Genomic DNA, 19,526 nt, shown 5'->3' with positions numbered 1-19,526 from the left:
CCATGAGATGACAATGACGCCACAGGACTTATTCTAAATGCTGTTTTACCATAGGTAGAACGGGGTGTGGGGAGAACCCAAGGTTTCACAGCCTGAATTATTTTTGAACCCCAAATATGTTGAGGCTAAGATATCTAGATTAAGCCAACAGGACATTCTAAATGGGCCCTGTTCACATACCGTCTTTAAGAGTTAATTACCAAAAACTCTGCCAATTTCCCAGTCCCCAAAACGTCTATGCCACCTGGCGTACATGAAGAACTAGTCCCACCTCGTGGATGAGGAGAGACCAGTGGCAGATCACACTGTCACTGGTCTGCCCGGCACAGGCAGTGAGGGGAGGGGGGCCATGGCCTCACATGTAAAAGAGCACCACCCACATTACTCTTGGTAAACCTAGAGGGCATGCACTCAACCTCCGTTTCACCCCTCGAGTCTCCTGTTTTGCTAGAATCAGCTACCACTATGATTACCTCCACCCACCTCATTTCACACAAGGTTACTATGCTCCTCATTTCACACAAGGTTACTATGCTCCCAGCAGCACCTTCCACAGGGACTTTGGCTAGACCATCCCAGGGATCAGTCATGAGACCCTTATGGGATTCCTTCTGCCACTTCATGGCCAAAGCACCCTCAAGGAATCCTGCTCCTACTCGATCTTCCCCCAAGCCATGAGCCCACTGAGAGTTGTCTCTCACCCGAGCCAGCCTGGGGAGACAGAGACTTGCAAACATTGATGAGGTAGTGCTCGGTGGCTCCAGTACTCGTGACGGCTTCCCAGTTGTCGCTGTACCTTGCCAGGGATGAGAGGTCGAAGGTGTTGCCAGCCTCATCTCTGTAGGGAGGAAAACACTGTGGTTAGGCTCAGGCTCACTTGTTACAGTCCATCCAGAAAGTCTCGCTATTAAGGTGTGGTTTGTGCCTGGCATCCTGGGCCTCAACTCTCACCCAGGGACAGAACTTCAGACTGGACCCCCATCCCTCCACCCCCGACCTGCTGGCAGATTCAGAACCCAAGTTCAGGAAACTTCAAGACTTGGTTCAGCAAAATCAGGTATTAATCCAAAAAAGAGCAAAGACTGGGCCTGAAAAGTAAGCACTCCCCCTGCTTGGGCCAGTGAGAGGACAAGAGCAAACAGTGGGCTACAGGGAGTGCTTGCGGCATGGAGCACCTTCGGGAGCAGCCACCTGCTATTGAACCCTGACAAGACCACAGCCACCGAGATAAAGATGAACTGGTGTGGGCAGGTCTGCTCAGGCTGAAGTTTACTCACTACACAAATCCCACATACAAGTGTTACTGACAGCCAACCCCATACCAGGTGCCGCGTTAAATGGGGAGCAAGATGCACACTCTGTCCCCAGGGAGCACCAGGTCCGGGTGAAGACAGGCACGATCACAGATGCTACTTCACAAGGTCTCAGCCAGAAGAGGAGAAACGGAAAGCATTCATTCATTCAAAAACTACGTGCTAAACTGAGGGTATTGTATTGAACCAAATATACAAATCTCTTATGAAATTTACAGAAATTACCAGAATAAAAACACCATAAACAGGATACAAATTTTTTAAAGTAACCAATATGTCAGAGTGTGATTAAAGCTAAGGAGGAAAAAAGGCAGGCAAGGGAGATATGAAATCTAGGGCGAGGTGGTGGGGGGAGGTGGAGATTTTAGATGGTGTGGTCAGAGAACACCTTACCGACAAGGTGACCTCATTTCACACGTTCTTACATCCCCACGAATTTATTAGAATATGCATAGCAAACTTCCATTTTAACTGATCATTCATTTCAACTTCATTAACTCTTTTTAAAATGGAGCATAAAGAAATCTAGTAGGAAAAGCTTTATGGACAAAAAAACATAAAAATAAAGACTCTGTACAATCTCAAAAAGTGGAAGACAGTCTCAAATAGCAGTAAGAGAATGGCTAAGTCAATTAGGCTATCTACTCGGGAGGATCGTTCAAGCTCACTGGAAATGAGAAAGGAATTTGTTTCACATGAAAACGCTCACAAAGTGTTAGGTAGGAAAAGTAATGTCACTTAACACAGATCCCTGAACATACACTTTTCCATTCGTTACTAAAACTTTAAAAAAATTCTACTTTACCTAAACGAAAGGAGAGAATACAACAAAATAGAGCGGGAAAGAAGGAAAACCTGGAAATGACTACACATCCCCCCAGGACTAGATGCTGTAATGCTCTGATCCACGCTTTTCAGGGTTTTCACACAGCAGAAGTGAGAGCATATCCCTTAACCATTCAGAACCACAGACAAAACCTCCAGGGATAGGACGCAGGATGTGTTTTGTGATAGTTCCAAGGACAACTCGGAATGTCTGCTGACATTCACACAAGCAAAGACCTCTACTTCCCTCAGGAGCTGCCGGCCACCTGATTCTGGGAGCCACAGGTGAAAGAGATCAAAAGAACCATTGACAGCCCCTGAGAACCTGCAGTTGGGGGGTCCCCTCCCCCACACTGTCACCAGCACCCCAGCCCCTCATCCTCTCTACACCTCCTTCACAGTGGTGTCCTCAAACACAAGCAGCGTGCAAGGTGGAGCGGAGGCCAGGTGACATCCTGGTCACTCTACCCGCCTTATATCCATGAATCATGCAAAGTTTTCTGTTCCAAGTGCAATCACCTCCTTGTATGCATCTTAACACAAAAAAAATCACCAAAATCCAACATTGGGTAGGATCCAGGAGGTAACCTCGTCCAACCGCTCACTTGAATATGAAGAAATGAAGGCTTAGAAACCACCTAAGCTAACATCCTGTCCCCCAACTGTTAATCATTAGAGCAAAACCTTGCCACGTTCCTCTGGCTGTCCAAAGGACTCAAAAGACGTGTGTACTTACTTGAATGAGCACTCAGTCAGGTCAAAAGGTGCACAGGCATACTGTGTTCGCCACTCAAACAGGTAGGAGCAATCAGAAGTCTCCCTGAGGAACACCGGCTGGAGGAGGTAACAGAGACAAGTCAGACGGGAAACTTCAGCTGGTTTTACTACACCTTAGATCTTAGCAATGAAAATAGTAAAGGATGGTTCTGTTCATGAAAATCCAAATTGACCAAGGTTTCAACATAGCTTCTGTAACTACTACATTTACACTTTACCTAAACAGAGAATTTTGAAACTCCAGAGCAGAGAGGGCTTATAAAGCCAAAAGCAGCAGGAGTGCTGAAACAGCTCCTGAGCACACTCACCCTCTGGGTGCTACGGTCACAGTAGAAGAAGATGGTCGTGGACCGCTGGTACACCTTATGGCAGGTGTCCCCTCCGGTGTAGTTCATTTTCAACAAGCCATTTTCGTATGTCAGCTTCTGAGTGAGGAGACCTGTTCAGAAAGAACCCGATTAATAAAAGGATTGGTACCGCCATGCTTATCCTAACAGACATGTCACATCATGTACCCTGAATAAATAGCTGAAGATCAAGTATGCCTGGCCCCCAGGGCATTGGAGCCTGCTCCCTGACCCACTGTGCTGCAGGATGAATAAAACCAGGCCTCCTCTTGCCCAAGGTCACAATGTTACAGACTAACATGAAATAACGTAACTAAGAGCAGCCACATCTCAGCCTCATCACCTAGGAGGACTGCCCGTAGGGGCTGCCCACACACTCATCACATCAGCTACTTCTGTTTAAAAGTTCTTAAACTTAGAGGTGCCGGGGTGGCTTGGTCAAGTGTCCAACCCTTGGTTTCAGCTCAGGTCCTGATCTCAGCGTCATGGGATCGAGCCCTGGGCTCACGCAGAGTCTGCTTGAGACCCTCTCCCTCTGCCCCTCCCCTCCTTGTGCACACTCTGTCTCTTAAGTAGTTCTTAACTGTAGTATCAGTCACCCAACTGCTGAGTTAGCATGATGACCAACAGCCTGTCCTCTGTCCTGTACATTCATCGCCAAACCCTGTACTAAATATGCCTCCCCTCTGACTTGACTCTAGAAAGTACTACCCCAGAACACCCATTACTGGCTACTTCAGTGTGCCCTGGGTTGCAATAAACAATCAGTACCTGGAATTGCCAAGTAAGAACAGAATAAGCTCTAATGACACCTGTTGGTATGCATTCAGCTTAAGAAAATCAAGTGAAAATCAGAAACATCAGAAGTATTTCACCAGAACATAGCTTTCTTTCTACTCTAGAAAGATGTCATCCTTCAGCATAGCACCATAATACGTAATTCCATTCTGGGACAAGAGCAGAAGAAAAACCTACGGTACCTGCCACTTTGTGAAATCCCAGGGGTCCCCGCTTCTCCTGACATGACGAGATCACCTTGGACTTGTCATCAGTGGGGCAGACATCTGAGGACAGCTTGCCACAGACCCGGAAGTAATAGGTGTATTCGCCAGCACTCACAATGGTGTCATTAACAGCCAGCGGCTTCAGGTCATACAGGTTGCCATGCCTTGGGTCCTTCACTTCACAGTTGTCTCCTTCAAGAACACACAGGAAGTGAAGTGCAACTGCAATCCTACCTGCACTCACTCTCTGGGGCAAAAAGTCTTCCAATATTTAGTCAGGTGAGTACTGCCTTAAAATAAGCATTAAATGTCATTTCTACATTCTCTCATTGTGTCTGTACACATAATTCAGATTGCCTAACAAATAGCTTTCTGAATAGCTGAGGTCACGGGGTGAAGATCCACTTAACCAAACAAAACCCCAAATTAAGATTCTCAAATGTGAGAAGCCAATAGCCTATCATCACTCCAGGCATGTGTGGAGAATGTCCTGGGCAAGGTTAGCAGTGCAGTGGAGTGAAAACACAAGGATAAGAAATTATCCCTCTGCTAATCAGCATCTCATCATCATGCACGTGGCCATTACTATGGGGTCTTGCAGCTAGGATGCTGTCTGGAACATATGCTACTTAATCCACAGCTATGGGTGGGCTAGGCCCCAGGTCTTACCTTCCACTCTGATGACAGGACAGGCTTCCACCGTTCTCCAGACAAACACATACTCACAATCATCCCGAAGCTGAAATGTTGGTGATCCCTACGACGGAAACCAACAACTTATGTTTTTATCTTTAAAAAATAAAATAAAAAAGATAGCTACAATCAATATCCAACTTTCAACCTCCACAATATAAACATACAGCACGTACTAAACATGTAAAACCTTGACGAAAATCATATGTTCTAGGCAAATATTACTAGAGGCCTAAAACCCATGAAAACACAGGCAGGTTTGAACTCTGAGAGACTGAGACAGTGAAAGGAAGCGGGAAACGGAAGCCCCACAGGCAGGACACTTGCGTGTCATCAGCTCACGCACCGAAGTCTGTGCGCATTCAAGCGTGATCCTGGTGGAGAAGCGCTGGTTCCCGCACTTGTCACCGTTGACATAGACAAGACTCAGGGACCCATTCTCTGCAGCCTGGGGGCTGATCTGCACCACGCCCAGGTTCCAGCCGTTGTCTTCTGTCACCAGGCAGGACCCCACTGCACTGCCTGCAAGAGCCAGGAGTTCATCCGGGGCAGGGGGACAAGAAAAAGGCAAATGGAACTCAAGACAAATGCTCTCAACTCACCGTGGCATCCAGGAATATAAGGGAGGGGATTGCAAACACTCAGATAGAAAGTTCTCTTTCTTCCATCAACCGAAGTGTCCACAGCCGTCCAGGGCTTCCGGACTCTGCTTAAGCCACTCAGGTCATACTCGTTTCCTGCAACATCTGAAATATATGGAAACACTCCAGCTACCCCTGCCTTCCCGTTAGCCTTACAGCACCACCCTCACCGTGCCTGAAGACTCACAATTCACAAACTCGACATTCGTTACTAAGCAATTAGGAGAGCCACAGCAGCTAGAAGGCTTTCCCTACAGATGCATACACTAGCTCTGCCCCCTGGATGCTGCCCTTTGCAATGAAGCACCACTGATGTGGAGGTACAGGGCCACCTGCAGAGCACAAGGCATCCTGGAGACACTGTTCAGCATCCAAGGTGTGCCTTATAGAGCTTTGAAGACTTTCTTTAAGGTCCTCAAATAAGATCTGATAGTATTTCCTCCTCCTGAGAATTTTCTTCTGTTCTTAAGTAGCTTCTGATTCCAAAATATAGATTAAAATCCTTAATTCTGGGACACCTGGGTGGTTCAGTGGTTGAGCATCTGCCTTTGGCTCAGGTCGTGATCCCAGGGTCCTGGAATTGAGTTCCGCATCGGCCTCCCTGCAGGGAGCCTGCTTCTCCCTCTGCCTATGTCTCTCTCTCTCTCTCTCTCTCATGAATAAAATCTAAAAAAAAAAAAATCTTAATTCTATATCCGGATTCTCTTCAAGAAAAATATCTGAAGGATCTAAAAAGCACATAAAAATATGCTGCCTATAAAACAAAGCACACTGCAGACCACCACACATTCACACATGTGCATCTATACCCTTACACACAGGGCCTCGACCAGCCTCCTAAACCCAGCCCTCTCAGGCTTACCTGTGACCTGGCAATCCACTGGAGAAGGGACACAAGCCAGTGCAGTCTCAAACTCAAAGAAAGTGTTCCAAATTCCCAGGCCAGAGTCAATGTCCTGATGCAGGAATTTGATGGTTCCTGGGTAAACATCATCGTTGCAAACAAAGCGGATGATAAAGGCATAAGAGTTCCCTGGGGAGAAAGGAGGCCAAACTTGAAGAAACAGAGCAGCAATCACAGCTCAGCCCAGAGCAGCAGCTCCCCTGGGAACTAATCTCCCAGCCATCCTTTAAGACGACATCACAGCACTGGGTTTGTTTCAAGGGGCCTGACGTGAGCTGCAGAGCGGTCACCCACACCATAATGACCCACACAACAACAGGTGTACAGGGTGAGCCTAACACCCTCCACCCTGATACCCCAGAAAACAAACACAGCATCCATTTCTCAACCCAAACGGGAGCTGACGTCGCTGGTTTATTGGACAATACTAAGTTCCTAGCACACGTGGGAGTGAAAGAAACAGAAGAAACCCTCACCCACCCCACTCTGGGAGCTTACGTCCCCATCCAGGGGCCCCAATACCGAGCGCATGCCATAAAGTCAAGGGCACACAAGATGGCAAGACGTGTAAGGAAAGAAGCTGCAGTAGACCCAGGCAGGCGACACCCCACAGGGCTGAGGGTTTTGAAGGAGGTGGCCATCTGAGCCAACAGCTGAGGAAAGGGAAGAAAGGGACCATAGGGCCATCCCGAGGTTAAGAGCACTATGGGCAGAGGAAAGAGCAAGGACAAAGGCTCAGGAGGGGAGGGCGCACAAGGGAGCGTGAGGGAGCCCTGACGGTTTCCAGAGCAGGACAGAGTGAGGAGTGGGATGCCGTCCCTCCGGCCACTGTGACTGTGCCGGCTTCTACACCAGGTGCATGTGGCTGGGAGTGACATGATCTAACACTTAAAATACCACTCTGTGGGGATCCCTGGCTGGCGCAGTGGTTTGGCGCCTGCCTTTAGCCCAGGGCGCGATCCTGGGGACCCGGGATCGAGTCCCACATCGGGCTCCCGGTGCATGGAGCCTGCTTCTCCCTCTGCCTATGTCTCTGCCTCTCTCTCTCTCTGTGTGTGTGACTGTCATAAATTAAAAAAAAAAAAAAAAAAAAACTCTGTGTTGAACACAGAATACTGGGAGGGTGAAGGGGACTAAGGACACAAGCAGGCAGACCGCCAAAGGGCTCCCGCAGCCAGGGGGCCCAAGTCGCAGTGCCAAGGACCCACAGCAGTCCACAGAAGCAGCAGGTAACAGCATCATCCCTGTTCAGTTTAGGAGGGAGGAGACTGAAGCAAAGAGACTTGCTTCAGTCTCGGAGGTCACACAGCTTCATGTCATCGGACCACCAAGGGGCCCGATGCTGGGAGACTGGGGGACAGGGCAGGCAGCAGGAGAGCCAACAGCACAACCCCCCTAGTTACAGGAGCGCATGTCAGGGGCCTGGCCGAGCCACAGGACAATTCTGGAGTGCGGTGCTGTGGCCCGGAGGCAGGAGGGCAGTGACAGGACTGCACCATTGCTTACAGTGCACACGCAGAAGGTTCCTAGACAAGTCAGAGCCCCCAGGATGCTCATTAGCTGCAAAACAACATGGTCCTGAGCTCACCTGTGGAAGGGGAGAGAGGCCCTTTGTAGGTCAGAGTTATAAAGCCCTCAGTGGACAGCTGGAGGGTTTTCTCGAGTCCAACCAGCCTTTTGGGTTTCAGGTTCTTTAGATCCTCTGTCTGAAATTCCGCCTCACAGCCAGAGGCCGGTTTTCCATCGAGGGTCCCACAGACCGGCATCGTGCCACACACGTTAAACTGCAGGCCAGACAGCAAGAGCCGTACATGTTAACTCAGACTACATAACTCGCCACAAACAAGAGCCCTAGGAACTTAAACCCTGCCAGACTAACTAGTTTGCATTCAGGTTACCAACTTACATGTTCAGTAAAATTCTAAATAGTACATAATGCAACATTTAAGTCCAAATGGCAATGTCCATACACTGCTTCTAAGGAAAAATAAACAGGTTTATTTATACAGCCCTGTACCTCTAAATGCAAGAGATACATTGCATATAACGACACACCATCTCTAACAGAAGAAATAAGATGTCGATATCACTCTGTCATGAAAATGAAGTTAAATACACTCTGGTATGAAGACACAGAGAAGACTTCTCTACATCTGTTAAATGATCATGGACAGTGTGTACGTAGTCAAGATTTACATACAGAAAGTGCTTTTCTTAAAGACCAATTTCCGACTAAGGAAATGGCCAGTTAGGATGATACTGCACACAGGTGCTCAGCAGCCGAGTGGATTGTGTGCACGAGGCCTGGGGATGAAATTCTGGGACAGGCTCCCTTTCCTTCTTTCACAGACATGCCCATAAATTAACAACAGAGCTGAGAGAAGCCTGGGCTTGCTCTGCCATGTTGTGGGCACTGGCCATCCTGGCCGCCCACATCTGCAGGCCCCTCCAATTGGAGGTGTCCAGGAGCCCCCAGAGAGGTCTCACTCGCTAGGCAGCTTCAGCAGCACGAGGAGGAGACTGGGTGTATCCAAGGGCAAGTGAGCCCAGCAGGACTAGGTGACGAGGGTACAAAGCCAGGCAGTCAGCTGGTGGGTGGTGGTGTGCTCAGTAGACAGCTCGTCTGGCGGCACACTGGCCATGCCACACCCAGGAGACCAGACACATCTGCCATCTCCCAACACCTCTGCTAGTGTGCCTGAGGCAGAGCCTGTCTGACCTGCTTCTAGCATGTTCTGTGTAAGAGCATCTTCCAGCATGTTTTCTAGTGCACCAACACTTTGTCTGCCTCTCACTCTTACATGTGGCCACATACGCTCTCACCTATTTTAAACCAAACTCCGTAGAAGCAATCTGGGGGCTGAGGGTGGGTGGATGACCAGCCACTGTGCCACTGAGGGACAAATCCCGTTTGGGTGTTCTCCTGGGCTATGGAACGAGCCATATGCTCTTCCGCATGAGGTGTACCTACAAAGTTCCCCTCGGTATCAAGTTTACATAAGACAGTCTTATCCCAACTTCCTTTTCTCAAAGGTTATTCTCTCCTTCCGTCAAGGCTATTGATGAAGGAAGTGGTGTCGGAAGATTCTAGAACACAGCCACCCAGGTCGTTGCCCTTTTATAGGATAACATAAGTACCATTTCCTTCCGACTAGTGGTTCGCAGACTCCAGCAGACAACAGAATCACCCGGGGCCTGGTTAAAACAACCTGAAGGACCCACCCCACAGAATTTGTTCTTCTAACAAATTCCAGGTGACACCAATGCTGCTGGCCTAGGACCACTGCTCTAGACACACAGCAACAGATCAGGAATAATGGATTTTCGGAAGAATGGCACCCTCACACATCTGCAGTACAGCAGGATGGGAGTGCGTTTTACCTCCGTTTCCCCTTAAATTTGGATTCTTTCTTCTCTTTCCAGTTGAGAGCTGCCACCACAGTGCCCTGGGCCATTTCTAAAGACACCTGCCACCAGCTGCACCAGCTGCAGGTGACTCCAGTGCACTCTCTCCTGGTTTCAAAGCAAACTGGAAATTCATCACAGAATTCTTACCACAAAAGTCTTCCCAATGCCTGAGACCACATATCCTTGGGAACTGTTCAGTGGGTTAAGATCAAACACAAAGCCACTGTTTGGGTCCCTGATAGAACAGGCCTGCAAGAGCAATGGGGGGAAAGAGACATGTTCAATCCAATTCCACAGGAGCTCAGCAAATACACAGCACTTCCACAGCCTACATGTATGGACCTCACAAAACATGCGCCTCTCATGGACTTCAAACCCCTATCAGAAGAGCAGCCCTCTGTGTACTCACCAGCCCCTTCAGACATGGCCCCTGCTGTCTACCCAAGTGTGATACTGGGCTTAGAAATATTAAACTTACCTGAAAGCTCTTAGGGCTACAATTTTTACCTGAGTAAGACCACCAAAGCTGACCCCCGAAGGAAAAGTTAGGTTGACTCATATGCAGAATATAAGAAATAGTGCAAAGGACCAAAAAGGAAGAAGGGGAAACTGAGCGTGAAAAATTCAGAGAGGAAGATAAACCATGGGAAACACTTAACTCTCAGAAACAAACTGATGGTTGCTGGAGAGGAGATGGGTGAGGGGATAGAGTAACTGGGTGACGGGCATTAAGGAGGGCACATGATGTGATGAGCACTGGCTGTTACACACAACTAATGAATTAATGAATTCTACATCTGAAACTAATGGTGGCAAATATGTTGGCAAATTGAATTTAAATGAAAAAAAATTAAGTGGAAGCAACCCATAAATAATTTTTAAAAAACAAAAACAAAAAACTCAAAGTTGGTTTAAGTGTTCTGTTTTCTGTCTCATTCATTAGAGGTAACGATAATGGGAGGCACAAGGGATTTCACCGCCCCTCCTCTTCTAGGAGACATCATAAACCTTCCCCTTCCCCATGTCTGTTTTCTGAGCACTCTGCCAGGTGCAGGGAAAGGAGCAGCAGCCCCAACCCCAGAAACTAGGAATGCAGACAGAGTGTGGACCCCTGTCATCCCCACCTTCCCCAGGCTCCACAAGCCCAGGACCCTGGCAGAGACCTTTCCATTCGGTGAGTCTGGGCTCTGCTGTCAAAGCGGAGATTTTAAAAGGGGAGGGAGCAAAGTAAGTCCCACCATAAAGAAAACACGCAGGGCTGTGAATCCACAAGTCTCCCTTTGGAGTCAGAAAACACATCACAGAGTCATTTGCTGCTACGCTCTACAGGAGAGGGCTCACCCAAGGGCAAGAATACATGCCAAGGCCAAAGAGTAGGACGAGCCAGGACGGCACGAGGCACATACAAGAAATGGTCATAATAAATGTGGGATCCAAGTTTTAAAACCTTGAATGTACTGAAACAGATGGGCTAGATCCTACAGATGACGGGGCACCAATACATTTTAGGTGTTAGGGTAATGTATTAACCACTTGCATCTCTGCAGTGGTGGTGAACCCCCAGAGCCCACTGGGATGCCACTGCAATGTCAAAGGGACAGGGGAATGGAGAAGGTAGGAATTTGCAGTCACTGGGCAGCAAAGCTGAGGGCCTGATTTTCGGGCAAGCACCTGGGAGCTGGGGTCAGGAAGTGCGATGCAGGATGATTCCCAGAGGCCTGCTGTCAATGTGTAGGAAAAGGTGATGCCAATAACAGATGGAAGCACAAGGGGAGGTGTGAGTGCAGAGCGGTGACACCTGGGTGGGAATATCCAGAGGCAGCTTGGGGAGATGCCCCGGGACAGCACACGTACCTGGTCTGTGTCCGTCATTATCTGGATAGGACAGGCGGCTTCTGTATTCCACAGGAAACTGACCACACACTCCCAACTGAGGGAAAATATGGGGTGGGTATTCTGAAAAATTAAACCCCGGGTGACAGTCAATATGATAAGACTGAGCTCAATCTCACCAAGACAATACTGGCATCGTGTCTAAAAACAGCCAACTCTACTGAATGTTTAAGAACGCATCTGTGACAGGCTAGCTGCCTCATGTACACTACCAAATTACAATGTAACGTCCTCAGTATTCCTACTAAAGGGATGGTATGTCTCAGGCTTGGGTGTCAAGGAATTCACCTGAGGTCACATGGTTGTAAACAGGAGAACTGGGATCCAAATCTGGGTTTGTGTTTAGTCCAGGCTTTTGAAAAACACTCTACACCAAGAGTATAGGGCATAAGAAACCACACAGCAGACTAGAGTGTGCATGATGTCCTGTGTAAGCTCAAAACTGGGGAACTGCCCCGTGGCGTTAGAGACCAGCATGAGGGTGGAGAAGGGACTGGAAGGAGCAACGGGAGCCTCCTGGGATGCTGCTCTAGGTAGGGTCTGACTGCACAGCTCTGCTCACTGTGTCAACTTACACTCTGTACACTCTTCTGGGTGTGTACCTGTAAGAAACCCCCAGACGTGTGCCACACCATGTTCTATGCAAGGCCTGCCCACTGCAGGTGACAGCCGCTTCCACCAAGAGATCTCATTGCTCCATGAAGTTTTGTTAGCATTTCTCAACGGAGACTCCCAATGACCCCTGGGAACCAGGGTCTGTACTCATCCACTGGGTGTACGCAGACGAGAACACAGGGGCGCAAGAGAGTCTGGACACCCGCCCAGGCTCACAAGATGAGGATGTGCTGGCCACCTGATGGTAAGCCCACACTATGCCCACTGAGTGCCCTCTCAGCCTCGGCATCTCTCACAGTCAAACAGAAACACATCCTTCCCTTCTGCCCCACAGTGCACTTGTGAAAAGGAGCTGCTCTAGGCATGGAAGTTCTGTGGCCTGCTGAATTCTGTGGACAGACTTCTGTTCACAGTGTCTGCATGCACAGCACATGGCCGGCCCTATAAGGCACTCAGAGATAGTCACCACATGAAGCTGCTCTGAAAGCCAACATACACTGTCCACATAAGTAAGGTGTCCCGGGAAGGCTGAAAAACTAAGGATCCCAGAAAGCCTCCTGGAACAGTCCACTATCTCCACGGCAACAAGAAACTAGAGTGGGAAAGGGGGCAAGGCTCTAAGGAGGGGACATGGACATGCCCAGAGGACAGTAAGGGTGGGGCTGAGCAGCCGGGAGTTCTTCCCGAGGCTGAGAAGACAACAGCAAACCCACCCCAGGCTAATCAAGGAGTGGGTTTACTGTTCAGTCATGGAACACCTTTCCTGCACAACACGGGCCCATGCTCATCCAGCTAGTAATTTCATCCCCTTATCAGAGACCCTTTCTTTACCTCCAAAAAATGATCTCTTGGAAAAAATCATGTGTTGGTAAATGACAGACAACTTGGGATCTTGAAGGCAACTGGGACATGTGTGACAAAGTCCCCAGAAGGCTAGCACTGCCTACTTCGGCTCTTTGTCTCAGTGAAGCTACAGGAAGCTGTAACAGACCCTTAAAATGTGTACCTGACTGTCCTCAATAATTTAATAATAAACCTGAATTTCATTATCTCCACTCTGTATTCACCTTAGAGTGTAGTAATTATTCAAAAACCACACGATCCAGGGCAGCCCAGGTGGCTCAGCAGTTTAAGTGCCTGCCTTCAGCCCAGGGTCTAATCCTGGAGACCCAGGATCGAGTCCCATGTCGGGCTCCCTGCATGGAGCCTGCTTTTCCCTCTGCCTGTGTCTCTGCCTCTCTCTCTGTGTCTATCATGAATAAATAAAATCTTAAAAAATTAAAAAAAAAAAAACACGATCCAGATATAAATGTGAAACTCTCAGTGAAAAAGCAAGTGGACTTGGGAGAGCCAAGTTCTGGGCACGAGTGCCAGGGACAGTGCACAACACCGTGAGGGATCTTAATACCACTGAACTATATACCTAAAAAATGGCTTAAATGATACTTTTGTTATATATATTTCTACCAACTTCGTTTTTTTTAAGAAAGCAGTTGGGATGGTCTCATAATGACCCCAAAGCACTTTTATCTGGAGATTCCTCTTCTGCTTTGCCCTGACTGAGAAACTTATGGCCAAAAGCAATCTCTGTTCCTTTCTCTATGTTCTGGCCTTAATCTTTTATGCTTGATCTGCCCACGTGTTACACACGTAGCCCTCATTGCTCGCCTATGGCCCTGTGTGGCACTGGGCCCAGGCTTCCTTACCTACAAACATCAGGGGTTCGGGCCAATCTGTCCTAAGACCATTGTGCTTGTCGGGATCCTCCATCACCAGCTGACAAGAACTAAGGGACAGGATAGGGTCCATACCACCCAGACGGAAAATGCCACCCCACCTCCCCCCAGACTCATTCGTCTCTATAACAGACACACTGACTGGTGCTCAGCCACAAAGACCTCGATGGCATCAAGGTCACAGGCAGCATGTGCCTTACCATGCTGCCCCTGGAACAGACAAGATGGATCCTCGTGGTGTAGGTAGTCAGCTTCCCATCACTGGTGGTGCACTCAGAGCCATTCACATACTCTAATAGGAGGCTGCCGCTGTCTTCCACAGTAGGGCCTGTCTTTGTGACCCCCAAGTTACTGATTGATGCTACCTCAGAAAAGGAACCCTGCAAACAGATGTGTCTGTTAGATTTTCCCACCGAGGAGAAAACAAGACTTCTTCATTACTGATATATTTTGATTCTTGTTATTCAGCAACAGCACTTGCAGTCCACAAAGTCATCACAAACAATGACCCATCATCCCAGGGGAAATATGTCCCTATACATACACTATCCCATAGAGATGACGACCTTAAATCCTGAGAACAACGCATGCTGGCAGATTCTATTTTCTTTACTTTACCATAAGGGAAAGGAGGTTCAGATGTGGTAAGTAACTTGCTGGAGGCCGCCCTGCCAATGGGCATCCAAGACAGGCCTCACCCCCTGTGCACCTGGCCCTGAACCAAGAACCTCTGGCGCTCCTCCACCCTGCCCCATGAATAAATAATGACCATTCCATGGTCATCTCGGGAGAAGAACCCTCAGAAGGCAGAGCTTTGTCTGGCTCCACCTTCTCTGGGAACGTGCACTTTGGGGCCATTCTACACACATCCACATATGAATCATAGCACTGCAGGTTTTGATTTTGGGGCCACAGATCAGTGCTGACAAGTAAGTGATTCTCAAACACAGAACCAGTGGATATAAGGATTGACTCTGAAATCCTCACTCCAACAAAGAGCGCACACAAGTCTGTGCACGTGTAAATGCAGCAAGGAATGTAATTCTTAACCACCAGAGTGCGCTCGTCAGCTTCCTTAAGATACCTCCAAGCTGGAAAAAAACGCGCCAGCAAAAGTACATTCCCGACATGCTATTTTTAAAGCACACATACATCTTATTTTAAGATTCACTGTGTACGAGGAACACAGGGAAACGTACCAAAGTTCCGGCAGTAACTGCATTCGATCGATGATGAGGTGCAGCCCAGCACTCCGAGTAAAAGCTAATGCTTGGATCTACTCTCCCAAGCTCCCTCCCCACTAACAAGCCAGAAGCAAGAGCCTCTGGAAGCGAAAACTTTATACATGTCTACTGGTCTGAAAGATGCTTTTGAACGCAGGCTAGATGTGCCATCAGGAGCTTCGTCTCCCCTGTGCTGTGATCAGAGGTCACCAGCACCAAAGCATCTCATGAAGTTCTAAATCTGAACAATGACTCGAGCATGATCACATCTGTGGGGGGCCCCCACTCTTGCTCATAGGGCTTCGCCTCAGCAGCCAGGCCTACTCTGATCTGGAAGTCCCAAAATAACTGCCTCCACCCACTGAGTCATATGCTCCGGGAGGGGGAGGGCGAGGGCGAGACTCACCTGATCATTTTTGTATTTCATCTGGCACACCGACGCGTACCGATCACAGCCCGGCACGGGGTTCAGAGGTCGACACACATTTATGTAGTATTTCCTCCACGTGCTGTGCTCGCCTGCATTGTCCATGGCATACCAGTTTCCTCCTCGACCACCTTCAGATTTTGCTAGACTAGAATTTGAAAGCAAATGCATACTCTTAATTTTAACAGACTTCAATCTGACAGTTCATGTCTAAGTAGTTAAGGACATTCAGAATGAAACACACACTACCAATTAAACTATGGAATGTGGCTCACCATGACTCACAATACCCATGAACATCTCAACCTTCACTACCCTCAGTACTCAGTGGATCCTGCATGGGCCCACTCCCCCACATCTCTGTACTGACAGTCCTTGTTTTACACAATGAGCTGAAGTCTGACACTCTGCTGTGGCAAAGAGCAGTGGGTGTCACAAAGGCTACCACCAGACTATTCTTAGAATTTACTCTGCTTAAAACTCCCCATCTGCTTCTGCACCCCCAGAACTTGACTCTCCATTTTCAACTCAGTTATGTGCTCACCTAAGCTAATTATCACTACACTGGACTAGGGTCAGGGCCAGGGCCAAGGAAGGCGGACTCTGGTCTCACCTGGAGAGATCATACTGCTCCAGTGTGGAGGGATCGGTCACCACACATTCCAGAGGCTCCTCTGGGCAAGCGTAACTGGTGTACCATCGGAAGTTGTAGGTAGAGTTATCTTCCTCCTAATCACATGACACAGAGAGGAACAGGCAGGGTGGCAAAGACAAAGGGGAATGTTATACCAAGCCAGCATTTAAAAAATGATGGGCAATTTCTGTAAATGAGAACTATAAGAAAGTAAATCTACTTTGCTCATCTACGTGTGTCTTATTAAAATGAATATACCCCAGTAATAAATGAAGATGGAAATCTAGTCTCAGTTAAGTACCATTAGGATGATTTTTTGATGCAAGCTGCATAGACAAAACCAACAGGGTGGTCGGCTACCATTAAGGTGTATGGCCCACTGAATAACCAGTTCAGATGAACAGTGAGTGCCCTAGGTACCCAGGCAAATCTAAAAGGATTAATTAAAATCACAGCAGATGATGATTTGGCCAGGAAACCAGACTAATCATAGCTCTGCTTTCTAAAATAAGGGCCGGGACAGGCTCCTGCGTAAGTCTCGGGGAGCCAGAGAAGTTGATGGTTTCTCCCCAGGAAAGACCACAGATCACACCTCAGCTCTGGTCAGAACCTCATCTCACTCCAGAAAAGTCACAAGCTGTGTTCCACCCACTGTTTTCTTCCCCCCTGTCCTCACGAGACTGATGTTCTCTCACTCTCGGCTCTCATCAGTGATGGAAGCCCACACATGTGCACACGGCTCACAGTTCCTACCTGATATTCAGGGCGACCGACTCCAGCCTCTCGGTCACAAAGGAAGGTGATCAGTGTAGCTCTTGGTGTGTGCTTCTCATTATTGTAAGGCGTGCCATCCTTATAGTTCAACTGGATCATCCCATCATAATATGACAGCTTTGCATTACTCACTCCCAAGCTCCAAGCCTTTCCATCACTAAAACAAACAAATGTCTCTCAGAAAAGACGGCAAGGCCAGAAACCCTGTGATGCTGTAACCCAGAAGCAGAAGGAAGGGCCGCCGAGCAGTGGGGTGGGGACAATGTCCAGGATCACCAGGGTCTGCAGTAGAGTAGAAGGGCAGGCTGACCCCTCAACTCCAGGACCCAAGGCCACGCTGAGCATGGCTGGTTTAAGGTACGACCATCTCACCTGAACTATTACTACACTGAACAGAGAAACATGTGCGTTTCTAACAACTAAGAAATGCAAACTACCCAGAAGCAAGGTATTATGTAAATTCTAAGGGTGCAGTCTGCTCCTCTTCCAGGGAATTAGACTCTTAGCATCCTCTTTTTAAGCCAGGTCTTCTTTGTGTTTACTGCTCCTTGAAAAGCAATGATGTCAGTAGAGAACACACCTATTCCAGAATAAAATATTTGTCAGTATGAGATACCTAAGGGAAGCCCATAACTAAAAAAGAGTTACTTGCCTTTTTGCTATTTGACAGGCTCCAGAGTCCTTCTGACAGAAGCTCACAGACACCGCACCACAAACATTTATGTAAAAATCATACTTCTCTGTATCAACTTTATATGCACCATTTTTCTTTGTGAGGGGTGACAAATCAAAAGAAAACCCTAAGAGTAAAAACAATGCCAATATGTAAGGTCAGTTGGATCACAGGCAAGAAGGGTGGCCCCAAGCTCGCAGTTTCAGAGAGAGAAAAGTCTTCTGAGGAACTGGCCAATGGCGAGGAGCCATAAAGTGGCAGGAAAGATGCTTTTCCCTTCAGGCCTCCAGAACTGCACTTATTGACATTTCCCTGAAAATGGATTCACCACCACCATTCCCATTTGTGTTAACCTAAAAACCCTGTTCAAAGAGCCTAAACTGCTGGGTGAATAAACAACCAGTAAGTTCAAAGCTAGATGACCTTCTTGAAAAGTCTAAGGTAGGGTTTCTAGGCCATTAACTTATACAAAAAGCCCTTTCAAACACGATTTCCTTGTGATCCTCACATTCTGCATTCGGCACACCTACCTCCACCATGCATTTAAGAGGTACGTTTCTCATTATCTCAACCTCAAATGTCAGACTTTCAAATTTTTGGTGAAACAGCATTAATATAATTCTGAAGCAGGTTATGTCTAAAACTTATAGAAAATATTAAAGGGGAGAAAAACAAAAAACCCTAAAGAGTTCCAGGTGGCACCACACCAACAAGGTGCCATGCAGACACACACCTGCCTGGGAATCAAAGACCGTGCAGTTCTCGCCCTCTGTCTTAGACAGCACGCAGGCGGCAGCTGTATGCCACTCAAACTCATAGAAGCAGCCACTGTCCCCAGAGGTCCTCAACACCGGAGCACTTTCCAGATCACCTGTCAACGAAGAAGAAAAATGTATCACTAATCGTTCCTAAACTAAAAATAGTCCCATGAATACTGTGATTCCACTGACATGAGGTTCTGAGAGTAATCAAACCTGCAGAGGCAGAAAGAAGGGTGGTTGCCAGGGGCTGGGGCGGGGTGAGGAGTCAGTGTTCAATAAGGACAGTGTCTGTCTGAGAAGCTGGAAAAGTTCTGGAGACGGATGGTGGTGAATGTCCTTAAGGCCACCGAACTGGACATCTTAACAAGGTTAAAATGTTGGATTTCGTGTTCTGTGCATTTTACTAGAGTTCCTTAAAATTGGCAATTTTTGCCTTACATATATTTTACAATTCAAAAAACACTCAAAAACAAAAAATAGTCCTAGCCCTTGACCTTATCCCACAGCTGGGCATTTTTCCAAAAAAAATATTTCAACAGGAGGGGGAGAGGGGATCTGTAACAGCACAATCACCAGCACTGGAAACATGCTACTAATCCAACAATAGGGAAAACATTTAAAAATAGTAAGACCAAGCCATTAGCAACAAGGAAGTCCCTAAAAATTATTAATATAACTGCGAAACAGAAAAGTATTCACAAAATGCCATGTTTTGAGGAACACTGAAAAAAATATATGAATATATATATAGATTTTGACTGTAAAAACAAAGTAAACCTATAAATAAAGGTAAACGAAGAAGAGCATTGTGTTTAAAGGGTGAGATCACGGACAACATTTTTCAAGCACTTACGATTTTCCCCCTTTGGAGGAAGTTA

At 47.6% G+C, this 19,526-nt stretch overlaps 1 protein-coding gene across 1 annotated transcript in view; it reads right to left on the bottom strand.

The window, feature by feature from the left end:
* IGF2R (insulin like growth factor 2 receptor) overlaps positions 1–19,526 on the bottom strand; it is a 99,459-nt gene that overhangs the window by 24,895 nt on the left and 55,038 nt on the right. Inside the window, exons 14-30 of the mRNA XM_077899126.1 lie at positions 18,621–18,758; positions 17,867–18,014; positions 17,194–17,371; positions 16,420–16,535; positions 15,786–15,954; positions 14,357–14,536; positions 11,767–11,868; positions 10,060–10,161; positions 8,093–8,288; positions 6,463–6,633; positions 5,562–5,705; positions 5,306–5,481; positions 4,936–5,023; positions 4,243–4,458; positions 3,224–3,354; positions 2,875–2,972; positions 702–838 (exon numbers count right to left, since the gene is read on the bottom strand). Coding sequence (XP_077755252.1) covers positions 702–838; positions 2,875–2,972; positions 3,224–3,354; positions 4,243–4,458; positions 4,936–5,023; positions 5,306–5,481; positions 5,562–5,705; positions 6,463–6,633; positions 8,093–8,288; positions 10,060–10,161; positions 11,767–11,868; positions 14,357–14,536; positions 15,786–15,954; positions 16,420–16,535; positions 17,194–17,371; positions 17,867–18,014; positions 18,621–18,758 — 2,490 coding nt within the window. The remainder of the gene's footprint in view (positions 1–701; positions 839–2,874; positions 2,973–3,223; positions 3,355–4,242; positions 4,459–4,935; positions 5,024–5,305; positions 5,482–5,561; positions 5,706–6,462; positions 6,634–8,092; positions 8,289–10,059; positions 10,162–11,766; positions 11,869–14,356; positions 14,537–15,785; positions 15,955–16,419; positions 16,536–17,193; positions 17,372–17,866; positions 18,015–18,620; positions 18,759–19,526) is intronic.

The sequence above is a fragment of the Canis aureus genome, chromosome 1 (assembly GCF_053574225.1).
Source record: "Canis aureus isolate CA01 chromosome 1, VMU_Caureus_v.1.0, whole genome shotgun sequence".
In the NCBI taxonomy this organism is placed as follows: Eukaryota; Metazoa; Chordata; class Mammalia; order Carnivora; family Canidae; genus Canis; species Canis aureus.
Note: the sequence above shows the minus strand (reverse complement) of the source record. Positions and strands in the feature narration are given on the sequence as shown.